General features: G+C 27.9%; 3 protein-coding genes across 3 annotated transcripts; 1 reads left to right on the top strand and 2 right to left on the bottom strand.

Annotated features, from left to right (window-relative positions):
* Nucleotides 1–91: 91 nt before the first annotated feature.
* On the bottom strand, nt 92–2191 carry eca (transmembrane p24 trafficking protein eclair). Its single transcript, XM_015507795.2, has 5 exons — nt 1932–2191; nt 1641–1756; nt 1448–1552; nt 1240–1386; nt 92–295 (listed from the first exon to the last, which is right to left on the bottom strand). Exons 1-5 carry the CDS (start codon nt 2059–2061, stop codon nt 146–148), a joined length of 648 nt encoding a protein of 215 aa, XP_015363281.1. The 5' UTR covers nt 2062–2191; the 3' UTR covers nt 92–145.
* Nucleotides 2192–2340: 149 nt separating this feature from the next.
* Nucleotides 2341–5809, top strand: Ddrgk1 (DDRGK domain containing 1). Its single transcript, XM_015507793.2, has 6 exons — nt 2341–2627; nt 2703–2807; nt 2948–3081; nt 3816–4073; nt 5405–5510; nt 5573–5809. The coding sequence occupies exons 1-6, from the start codon at nt 2540–2542 to the stop codon at nt 5728–5730; spliced, it is 849 nt and encodes a 282-aa protein (XP_015363279.2). The 5' UTR covers nt 2341–2539; the 3' UTR covers nt 5731–5809.
* Nucleotides 5810–5879: 70 nt separating this feature from the next.
* Nucleotides 5880–11432, bottom strand: Smyd5 (SET and MYND domain containing, class 5). Its single transcript, XM_015507788.2, has 9 exons — nt 11194–11432; nt 10136–10263; nt 9942–10068; nt 8934–9043; nt 7079–7187; nt 6885–7013; nt 6646–6820; nt 6172–6394; nt 5880–6089 (listed from the first exon to the last, which is right to left on the bottom strand). Exons 1-9 carry the CDS (start codon nt 11239–11241, stop codon nt 5981–5983), a joined length of 1158 nt encoding a protein of 385 aa, XP_015363274.1. The 5' UTR covers nt 11242–11432; the 3' UTR covers nt 5880–5980.
* Between the last annotated feature and the right edge of the window lie 1557 nt (nt 11433–12989).

The following is a 12989-nucleotide window of genomic DNA, read 5'->3' as shown; positions in this document are numbered from 1 at the left end:
TTCTAATTATTCATATATTCAGAAAAACCATGAATTAATAATAGTTATAAAGAGTACATAATTTTTATGGTATATACAAAATGTACAAAAATTTATTTGAGGATGGTTTTATATTTCTGTTAAAACATTTAAACAGTTATTAATTTTAGACAAGTTTTTTAGCTTCAAAGAAACTTTTTAGGTGACGCATTTGCCAGAAACCCATGACCAAAAGTATGAATAACTGTGAGAGTGACCACCAGAAAACTCTTTGATGAGTACTCTCGCTGGTTTGACGAAATCTCTCCTCCCGGAACTGTAATTATTAAAATTAAAGTTATTAATATTAATATAGACTAAGATAGCTTAAAAAATATCATTAAATATAAAATAACAGTATTGAAAAATGTGTTAATTGCTACCTACAAAATTAATTAATCCTTTTATTTTTATTTGATGACATTTGTTTAAACTTACAGTATAACCTCTGTAATCTGTCACCATTGTGACTGGGGGGGTGTGGTCGGAACGGGAAAAAGGTCTGTTAGGTTAGGCTACAGAACATTTTTATTTACATATTACATATAAGATAATATAAGAAATTTATTATATTTTACATTATCTAGAAAAAAAGTCAGTTAAGTATAGATTTTTATTTAGCAAATAACATTCTAGACTTAGCTAAGACTAATAAGAGAAATATTAAACTAGCAATTAATTTTATATATCTATTATAATTTAGAAAATCCAAATCAACATACTACTATTTTGTTACCTATATATTATGTCTCTACAGATACAATTCAGGGTAAAAAGAAGATAGTAGAAAAATAATTTATATACTAACACATCTTAAAAGGATTAAAAAAGAGTAAGCCATCTCAATATTAATTTTAATTCCCAGAGTCGACATAGATAAAACACAACAATAATTTTTATGATTTAATAAAATCACCTACCTATAACAAACATATTATTTATGATATTGCAAGAGGTGGTTGGCTTGCCATATTGGAATTAGATTTTATTAATATTTGAATAATTGATATTACAGAGTTTCTAAACTTAAAAAAGCATTATATAAAATAATCAATACAACCAATATGAAAAAATGTAAATTACCCCTATAAATTTGTTAAGGAATTTAAATGTTAATGGTTGATTTCTCGACCGTTATTCTTGTAATTTGTTATACTTGACTTTTAAGTTAAGTTCTAAAATAAACTACTTTTAATAATAAATAAATATAATAATATTTACTCTTTGATAGCTTTGTTCCTTGATGATCTGTTCAACTTGTTCCACAAGTTGCCTAATCCTGAGTTGTAAGTCTGAAAGTTTTTCTTTTTGGGCTACTTGAGCATAATCAATGGCCTGATCACCAACTTGAATATCCAAATGAACTCTCTATTTTAATAAAACTGATTAATAGTAAAAAATAAATACTAAAAACAAAGTGATTGTTTACCAATTGTGTTCCTCCAATCCATGCAGTAGTATTGGAATATAAACATATAATATGTTCGCCGGGTATGTGAGATGTAAATGAAATTTTCCCTTCGAAACTGTAAACCTATAGGAGTGCAAAAGATTTTTTTTGTAATTATGATATGAATGAAACTGTATTCCATACAACAATAGTCATTGGCTAAGATACATACTCGAGATAAAATTATTTTCATATCTGGATCTTTGACTTCAACGTTCATACCAATGCCTGGGGTAGGAGGAGTGAAACCACCGGTCCTCACATCAAAGAGTTCTACTTTATAATGTGCTGAAAACAAATTGAGATTAATATACTAATAGGTACAAATATTCATTTAACGTTCCACTAAAATTTAATGGGCTAATTCAAAGGGACCATTAGTTCACTATTGATTCATTAAATATTTAGTGATTGCTTATGTAATCAGTCATAAATATGTAAAGTGAATTGTAATATTACTTACAGACTACGGTGGTTTCATCGGGAATTTCTTCGATGAAACATTTACGTTCTGTTTCGCCAATATGGAAGTACAGACACTGAACTGAACCCAAAAAAAAAGCACTAAACAGAAAAAGGGGGTAGTAAATCATTTTTCTTTAAACTTTTAACCTTGACATCAAACTAGAATAGAATAATACTTAAACTATTTCGATTTTGGACAAAATAAATTGGTAACATATATGAAAAAGTTATTACAGTCAGAAATTATTATTTTGGCGGTGTGTATACTATGAACTTAGAAACAATGTTGGTCGTCGAGAAAATATGAATACACGTCATTAAAATATTTTTCGTCTTTAACATTCTATTATTGATAAGGCCTTTTATGACGTGCTTCGACGGTATGATAATACGACAGTTATCAATCTATAATCCCAGTGGTTTTTCTTGAACTTTCTTCTCTGCTAAAAATTAAGTTTGAAGTTTGATATCTTTTAAAGTAAAATAATAATATTTATTTGTTTGTGGTAAAATCTAATATCTATTGAAATTTGAGACTTCGGTTGGAAGCGAATTGAGATGTTGGTATTGAGTTAAATTATTTATCATACCATTATTGTTTGTACGATGGATCTTTTTGTTTTACTCTCGATATTCTCTGCATCGGTCATTGTTGGGTTATTCGGTTTTATATTTCGATATAAGTTTTTTCAAAGTGGGTTCATATTATAGTACTTTTTCATATTAACATAATATTTGTACAAAAAGAATCTTATACAATTGTTTTTAGGTGAGCCAGAGAATGTTATACGAGATGATCCTATAGTCAGACCTAGACCGGGAGTTCGCTTACAAAATCGTAATACATTACGCCGAAACAATCGCAATGTAGTTGGTAAGTCTAATGATAATATCAAATTATTAAAGTGTAATTAATAAATATTGTTGAATCACTCATAAAAATATTTTAAAAAAAACAGGTACATAAATAATTAAATCAAAAAAATAAAAATAAATTTCATAATCCTAATTTAGAACCTAGAAATGAAAGTGCTGAAAATGACGATACTACAATCGAGCCAAGTGTTGTGGCTGCTTCAGATCTAAAACTAGGAGCTAAGAAACGAGCAAAATTGGAAGCTAAAGCAGAGAAAAAGGCGAAACGAGAAGTCAGCTTACTATTCCTATTTACAAGATGTCCTGCGAAGATTTAAACCATTGTGATATCTTAGGAAATATTGGAAATATAAAAATTATGGTTTTTTAATAAGACTCACAGAGATAAGAACTCAATATTTTTAATTGTTTTAATGTTTTGGTAAAAAATTAAAAAAATTTATTTATTTATATCCCCCCCAAAAAATAAAGATACTCTTTATGCAGAGTTTATTTTTTTGAAAATATTGACGTTTGAAAATATTATTTTCATTAATTTTCTGATTTTTAATATTTTTTTCTAGTTTTGAAGAAATAAAATATGATTATACCTAACTAGACACTCTGAAAGTGTTTGACCAGCCCTATGAAAACTTGCGCAGCACACCGTTTCAAATGATCAGATAACACTACTGTGTTAAATAATTCTCATTTTTTCTCGAAACTAAAAAAAAAAAAAATTGAAAATCAGGAAATTAATGAAGATAAAATTTTGAAATGTCAATAGTTGCACAATAATAAACTACAAAATGGCCATCATCAATATTTTTGAAAATTATTATATTTAAAAATATCTTTTTAACTTTGTTACTAAAACATTAAAATATGAAATTATAGTTCTTATTTACAATACCAGAATTACGTTATCTCCATTATTTCAGGGAAACATCGCAGTGGGTAAATCCACAAGGAACACACCCATAAGCATATTTTTAATTACCTACTTAAACAATGTATTTGTTTATAGGCTGATTTACAAGAACGTGAAGATCGTAAAAAAAAACAAGATGCAGAAGAATCAGAAAGAAAAGCTAAAGAAGATCAAGAAAAGCGACAAGAGCAAGAGCGATTAGCACTAGAAAAGAAAATTGAAGAAGAAAAGGCTAAAAAAGAGCATCTAGAGTACTTACAAATAAAAGAGACATTTGGCATAGAAGAAGAAGGTTATGAAGAAACATTAGAGGACGAAGGAGTGACATTAACTCAATTCATTGAATATATTAAGGTTAGAAACCTTAATTATTAATTTTGTAATCAAACCATTTTGAATGGTGGTAACATACTAAAAATAGTTATAATCAGATTAAGTGGTTTCCATACCTACATGTGTTGTCTCTATCTCTCAATTTACAACATATATAATTTTTGGCCAGAAGAATCCATTTTGTTGTTCATTCCAAATTACAGTGTTTAATTTATTGGTCTGTTATAAAATTTAATGTTTTGTTTTTTTGGTTGGTATGAACAAAATAATTCAATTAAAAAAGATTTATGCACATTAATTCTATAACATACACTCAATGACGTTGATCATAGGCGTAACTGGATTCTTTTCACTTGGGGGTTAAAATAATTTTTTCAAATCTTAATATATTAATACACTATTATATTTAGCTGTTTATGTGTAGCAAATTAATATAATATTAGATACGAGTCTCACTACCTTAGAACAGCCTGCAATCAATTAATAGTATAGTTCAATTGGTCATGTGGGCAGTTACATCCTATTGCCCCTGCCAAGTTACGCTTATCTAACACTGTTCAAATTATAACCAATTAAAAAAATGTATGAATAAATGATGCTAATAAGCATTTATCATGTTAAATTAGTGTTTCTCAACCAGTATGCTCCAAAATTATTGAAATTTTAAAGCATTTATACAGGTTGTGTTATGACTGTTATGAAACACAAAAAGAGTACAGTGAACAAAAATGTTGAGAATTACTTTGTTAACATTAATATATTAGGGAATTTCTACAACACTATGTAAACTCTGCTTAACATATTTGTTTTGCTATGTTGTATGTTAGTAACATGGAGGAAATACACACAGGTGTAAAATTAAATCTGAACTTCAATGATAATCTATTTTATCACATTTTAACTAATTTACATTATTCTGATTTAGGTATAACAATTTACCTAATTTTATTTCTGAAACAAATTCCATATTACAACTCTTATGATAGGTAAATTGATTGTAATAATAAATTAGCGCAACTTTTTATATGTTAATAAATAATATTACTTTATAGTTTATACACTATAACTTACAATGAGTTACTAACTTTGATGGTTTACAGTTTTACACTATATTCAGAATAAGAGTATACCATACAGCAGAGTAAAGCCTACAGCTTCATAGAGCTCTTACTAAGAATTTTATAGTTATTTGTTATTGTCAGGAGGTACAATTTCCACCATTAATACACAAAATCGGTGTAGGTACTCTTATTCTGCAGAACCTTGGTACTCTAATCAACTGAGGAATTAGAATTTAAAGAAATAAATGTGAACAATGACTATGAATTGATTTTTTTTTTTGTTAATTACAGGAGAATAAAGTAATTGTTCTGGATGAGCTTGCTTTAAAATTTAAATTAAAAACTCAAATCGTAATAGACAGGATTCAAAGTTTATTGGAAGAAGGATTATTAACTGGTATGTAACGTGGATAATTATACATTTTTTTATTATTATATTGATTATTATATCAATTTTAGGTGTAATTGATGATAGAGGAAAGTTTATATATATATCACAATCTGAACTTAATGCAGTTGCTTCATTTATCAAAAAACGCGGAAGAGTATCATTAATGGAATTAGCAGAACACAGCAACAATTTGATTGTTCTTGATAAACCAATTTCTGTAACCTAAAATATTAAAACAATTGTATCTTGATTAAAATAAAACTCCTTATTTGAAGTATTAATAAGACAAATTAATTCATAATAAATTTAGTTTCTTTTTGTTTTCTTTTTCTGAACATTCAATATATTTAAAGGGCTAAAAAAAACAAAAAAAACTACCAAGTATTTTATATATTCAGACTCAAATAATTCAAATTTTGAAAAAACATAGTGTAAAAAAAAGAATTATTTTAAAGTTATAAACTCTAAAAAAATACTCAAGTACTACTATCATCTTCCATTTCTGAATCATCATCACTTGTTACGTCTGGATCATTAATTTGCTCCTCACACTTAATACACCGACAAGTAAACACATAATTTTGTCTAAATAAAACAAATAAAGGTCATTAATTTGCAATGTAAATATTATGAATAATGAATAATTAATAATATGAATTTAACATACTGTAAATATTTTTGCCTAGTATGTCTGCTATGGTCTAATTCACATGGAGCAATATAACTAATATTAATTTCATCACCGGGTTCAATCATTCTAATAGCAACCAATCTCAGAACATGATTACCATCAAAAACACTTGCTGCATTTGGAAAACAACTATGGTTGATTGAACTATGTGTTTGAAATAAAGCAGAACCTTCATTATCTAGAAAATCCACGCCAACAGCTATTTAAAACAAAAAGTAATACAGAATAATGTAATAATTATATATTAGACAGATTATTGGAGAATGCAGAAACTAAGGATGTGATATATTGGTGATAGTGGTTATAATATTTCAAATATACATTTTATAAAATATATGAATATATTGTCAGACAACATTTAAATAATATAAACAATAAAAGTTCAACAGTCCTATAAACAAAGACCATAATCAAAGTATAACAAATTATTTTAAATAGAAAAAAAATAACCTTCTTCCATTGAATCATAAGCATTTTCTAAAAATTGATCAAATATTTTCATTTGATCAGAAGAAAGATGTTTTTTACAATTAATTGCCCATTGATGAAAAACACTCGTTCCAACACCTTGTCCATTTGTTCCAACCAATGCAAATAATGATTTAAAGCCGGCTGGAGTTAGCCACTAAAAGTATTTAATTATGATGAACTGATTAATTAGTTAAGAAGTAGAATATATTTTTTTTTACTTGACTAGATTCTCTAACTGGCATGGACTTGAGAACACCAAAACGAAGATGTTCGATTTGATCAACATACTTTTCTCCAACCATTTTAAGAACTAAATTTTCATTTTCATTTTCTGTTCGATGGCAAAACTATATAAAAATATATTGAATAAGTATATTTTATACTTTAGATAAGTAATAGAGAATTAATTTACAGTAGAAACTAATTGATTAGCTTCTTGTGGTGATGCAGATAATTCAATTGTAGCCAGCAAACGACACAATAGCATGATGTTGTGGCTTTCAGGAGGATAATGCATTTTCCTATACATGATATAATAAACAAATAAGTAATGTTATTACTATGATGTTGGGCTGCATGACACTAAACATTAAATAAATCAATAGTGAGCCAATTGTCCTTTAACACTTTCGTCGCCGCTCGTGATTTCGGCAGTTACACTGCAATGCCCTGTTCATACCGTGACGCATTTCATGGATAACGCAAAATTAAAATAATTAAATTAAACTAGTGGCAAAGTAGATATATCACATGATTTAATATGTTACAATAGTTGTTCTAAATTTGTGAATGATTATTATTTATTATTATTATAATATCTAATACTATCAAAAAATATTAGTAGAAATATGTATAATATATCTAATATACACTCTGTATGCATACCCTATACAGGATGTCCCTTGACGATTTACCCATTGCGATATCTCCCGAAAAAATTATGATATTGAAATTCTGGTTTTGTAATAAAACTCACAGGGATAAGAACTACAATTGTTTCATATTTTAATTTATTTTAATGTTTTGGTAAAAAAATTAAAAAATATATTCTTATATTTAATTATTTCCAAAAAAAAAAAATAAAGATAGCCATTTTATAGTTTATTTTTCTGAAAATATTGACGTTTTAAAATTTTATGTTCATAAATTTCCTGAAATTTAATATTTCTTTTTTTTAGTTTCGAGAAAAATTGCGAATTATTTAACACCATAACGTTATCAAACATGTGACTTGCCGCACCGCACATTCCCATATGATCGGCCAAATACTTTCAGTGTTCCTAATAGTTATAAATTTATAATCATATTGTATTTCTTCAAAACTAGAAAAAATATCAAAAATCAGGAAATTAATGGAAATAAATTTTAGAAATGTCAATATTTTCAGAAAAATAAACTCTACAACATGGCTATCTTTAATTTTTATGGAAAACGTTAAATAAAAAAATAATTTTTTTTAAAACTTTTTACAAAAACATTTAAATTAATTTAAAAATGAAATAATTGTAGTTTTTATCACTGTGAATCTTATTATAAAACTAGAATTTTGATATCTCCATTATTTTGTGAGATATCGCAATGGGTAAATCCTTGCGGAGACACCTATATATATTGTCATGGAAAAGCCGTAAGAAACATTAATTATCCGTATCTAAAAGTAAAGAAAACTTATACCAATTATGTTTAATAAGAAATTTACAATCTGTTCTTAACTAGAACAATAAGCAAATGTGCATAGGGTATTTACATATGAATTTTTCGAAGGAAGAAGCCACCCATTGGTGACACTACCTATTTTGTGTTCATAAATTTTAAGTTAAGCTAATTTTAATTTTGAGACAGTAGGTTCCGACACCTTCTTCCCTTGGTAGCCTATACCAATTATAAATTTAAATTTAAAGCATATTGCTTACACCCAGTATTCATTTCAGAGATTATAAAAATCAAATTAATAAAATTATGGCGGATACAAAAGCACATGTTAATGACGCATAAACACATTGCTGGCCCAATGGAATAAACACTGTCGACGCATACACCTTTCAGCAACGTTAGGTTTAGTGGCCTATGATTGGTTCATTAAAATAATACATTTTTGATGCAACCAAGTATAAAACACAAACATTTAGTATGAGTAATGTCTTATTAATTTTATAAATTATTTAATTAATACTTATAACCTTTTATCTACCAAGAATGTTTCTTTCTTTTTAAGTTGGATTAAATAATTGGAATTATAAATAAATTTAGTTAAGTAATTAAAATACCTCCATAATTCTTCTAGATAATGTAGTGGATCGTTACTGTCTGGTCTGCAAAGAAGCTGATGATATCGATTATAGGCCGTTTCCAAACATGTAGAACTGCAATACCAAACCTAATATTCATACATAATTTTTGTTAATTAGAATCTGGCTGCCAAGCAGTAAAGTAATATATACATTTTGTGTAATTATCCAATGAGGAAATTGTTATGATAACATTGTTATTTTATGATTTAATGTATTGGTTTTTAATAAAGGAAACACTAAATACGTTGACTGCCATGCGGCCACACGATGTATCATCATCGTACATCAAGTAAATCTTTAGTGTTATTCCAAATTTGTATATTATAATTATACTATGCATTTGAAATAAGTTCAAAAATATATTTATTATATCAAAAATTTGTAATGATTCCCGCTACGCTATGGTGATTTTTTTGCTAAATTATTGTAGCGCTAGGGATATGTGTATAATATAAAACCATATTCAATTAAGCAGTGGGCGGTCATGTGAAATGGTAGTAATGATCAACTGTGGCAGCCGGCGGTTGCAAAAGTATAAAATTTGAAAATAACAAGTGACCACCGACAGTCGACATGTTAAAAAAATATTTTGCATAATTATATTATAGTTTTAAAATCTCTAAGTAAATATAAAATCCATGAATACAAGTTTTGACTGAAAAATTAAACAAAAATGTGACATTTTGTTTTTAAATGTTGGTCTGTTAACAAATAGGTAAAACTTTACTCTTCTCATTTTGTACACAGTGGTTGGTATTGTTGGTAATATGCCTTTTTTTCATCATGCGATATGTTTAAACTAATTACTTTTTTTAGCAGTTACAACTCATAATTCAAAAACTAGATTTTTTGTTGTTGCCATTTTTTAACTTAGTAACCTCAAATTAGTCAAAAATAGTAACTTTCAAATTTCCAAGGTTTGCCAAGTTAAGGGTTAATCAAAGTGTAATATTTTAAGATTATAATAAAGTAAATGATACTTACTTTACAAGATTCACATTGTACATGGTTACATATTTTATCAGTTACAGGACAATATTCCTCAAAGGGGACTTCTGTTATAGCCGCATTTGTTAATCTGATAATATTTTCCGTAACAGTTTCTAAAGGGCTGTATCATTAAATTTATAATAATTTGTAGAAACAAAATGATAATGCTACAAAATGGTAAAACTTACCAAAGACAATGATTACAAGCACGATAACCATAAAGACTGTTCCAAGAAAATTGACAAGACACAAATGGTTCTTCTGCCAAAATTAAATCATCTACTTTAAAGTGTTTTGTTGCAACAAGACACTTGCCCTAAAATAAGTGTATTGTAATTCAAAAACAAATTCAATTTAATTATATTTTAATATATTAAAGTTAACAGGTGTTGAAAAATGAGGTTTTAATATAAATGTAGACATACAATATCTTAAATTTTCCATAAGGTATCTATGTAAAAACAATATTGGTCTATGTAATTTTACATGGTTAAGTCATTGTTTGTAGACAGTATTGGGTTTTTATTTTTAATAATGGGCTATGATATTGGATGTTGAATAATTTTAAATCTGAATAGATAATGTTTGTAATAAGTGGTTTAATAATTACTCTTTAAGCAACAAACTAACATAAAATAGGGTATTCTACATAAATGTCCGATGTAATAAAAGTCTGGTTTATTTAGTATCGGTGTAGTTTATCGTTTGTTGGAGACTTTATTAAGTTGGGTCACTATAATACTAATATCTTTCAGTAGTATCCATTAAAGGAATCTAATCTTTTTTACCTATATATTATAATTATCTTCACTTACCCTGGTTATTTTACCAAATGCTCAGTTAATGTTTTGTATCGTAAACGCTGTAACCCTACATTTTGTGTAATTCAATGTTTTTAAAATGGGTGAAATATTTAAATTAAAAACAAAATTATAATGTCATATTTTTATTTTTATTGTACCTACCTATTATATTGATTGTAATAACTGTATTATAAATTATTGCTATTATTTTTAATAACATTAATGTTTTCTTGTACGGCATATGTATAATAAATAAATCGGACTTTTTTCCCGTGTCTTTTTTACCGGATATTTGTTCGTAGATTCATAAAATAGATATAAATTGTAATATATTGCTGGTATTCACTTTTTTATTATCGTATTTGATAATAAAATATATTATAATATAAAAGTGTTACATATTAACGACTACCTACGAACACAACAATGTGGTAGTTACTTACTTTGACAGAGTCGTAAGTAATAGTGTATCCTTTATCGTCAGTTGCCATTTTGGCCTTTGAGAAACGATTTTACACGCTTTCCGTTGGTATGTACTATGTAGTAAATTTGGTAAGGTCAGTCACATGAACTACAATCGTAACTAAAAGGGGTCTAAACCACCGATTGGCGATCACCGAAATAGGCATACGCGGCAATTTCTATATTATTATATTTACTATTTACTATTTATGATGACTGTAGTTTATTGTTCTTAATTTCTTATCACCGCAGCGTGGTTGACAACAGCAGGCTGCTGCAGTGCTGTCTGCTGATGAGTGCTAAACTTACTGCTGACCGTCAATTATTTTTAAAAAAAATGTGGTGATGAATTCACCATAATTGTTCTATGTATAATTATTACTATAATATCCACTAGTAACAGCAATCCTCAATCCATTACCAGCATCATACAATTCATCACAGCCGCCAATCTTCTAACCAAAATTTAGTTTAATTTAGATATAGATACAATTCATGTAATTTTTTTTTCCCATTTATATAATATATTTCTCACGTTAAACCCAATGGCCCATGTTGCCGAGGGTATCATTAATAAAAAAATAAAAATAAATATCCACTAGTGTAGATAACCGCCACAGATTTCTACCAAAGAACAAACTATTTATACTAAATGTAAATATAAATTTAATCTGTTGTGTGATAATATGGCCATTGATACTAGATATTATCTATAATCATGGTGCCACTGTGTAATTCTTATCATTGCGTTGCACATATTTTGAAAACCATCATGGCCCATGATATAATTATATAGTATATTAATTTTTATTATGAACTGAGATATCTCTTATTACATTTATATTTTTAATTGTGCATATTATGTTTGGTCAACGCCATTATAGTATCTATATCCGTGGTCAATGCTTTCACACTATCACCGTCTTGTCTAACAAGTTAGGAATTCACAAAATAAACAAAACGGTATATTATTCTTGTCTCAAGACCATATTGGGAATTATTAGGTACCATAGATTTAATGCCTTATACTCAATGAGCAATATTATTTTGTGGAGAAGGACTACCTGCAGGCTGTTAGTGGGATGATGTACCCCTCATTAGTCATTTAATTACTCCGCAACACTTACAAAAAAAAAACAAACATATATTTTCTCCATGGCATATCAACGGCATTACGAACCACGGTGGTTGTGGTAAGCTGATAAAACATTCAGTGATGTACGCAGTACGTTGTCTTGACAAAAAAATACAGTGGTGTAGCCCATGGCTTTATTTAGTCATGGTGTAGCCTAGCCTGTCTTGACAATAAAATGCAATTATCTAATATTTGATATGTATATCTTACTACCCTGCACTAGCCTCGAGCATACAAATTACAAATTGAACATAGGAGTAAATCGGGGGGGGGGCTTAGCCCCCTAAAAAAAATATAGCCTTGTTATAAATTATAGTCTTAGTGTTAGCCCCCCCCCCCTTCTAGCAAGCCAAATTTACGCCTATGAAATTGAATAAATGATTTGAGAAAAAAGCGACATTTAAGTTCCAATTCCAGTTCCCATAAACTCATTGCAGCTTCATTGCTTGACTATGTAGTTTCTTGTAGTACAAGGTTTATGTTTAGCATAAGAATAAAAGGTTTGGCTGTCAATGGGGGACATTTTCTTCTATTATTAATTAATGTTCAAATTTGTCTTTAATAATTATAATTACAAATGGGTATTGATTGCCTTAATGTATTTAAAACTGTTATAAATACACACGCAGCGGTTTACTAGTA

The sequence above is a fragment of the Diuraphis noxia genome, unplaced genomic scaffold (genome assembly GCF_037042655.1).
Source record: "Diuraphis noxia isolate RWA-SAM2 unplaced genomic scaffold, SU_Dnox_SAM2 contig0002, whole genome shotgun sequence".
Taxonomy (NCBI): Eukaryota; Metazoa; Arthropoda; class Insecta; order Hemiptera; family Aphididae; genus Diuraphis; species Diuraphis noxia.
Note: the sequence above shows the minus strand (reverse complement) of the source record. Positions and strands in the feature narration are given on the sequence as shown.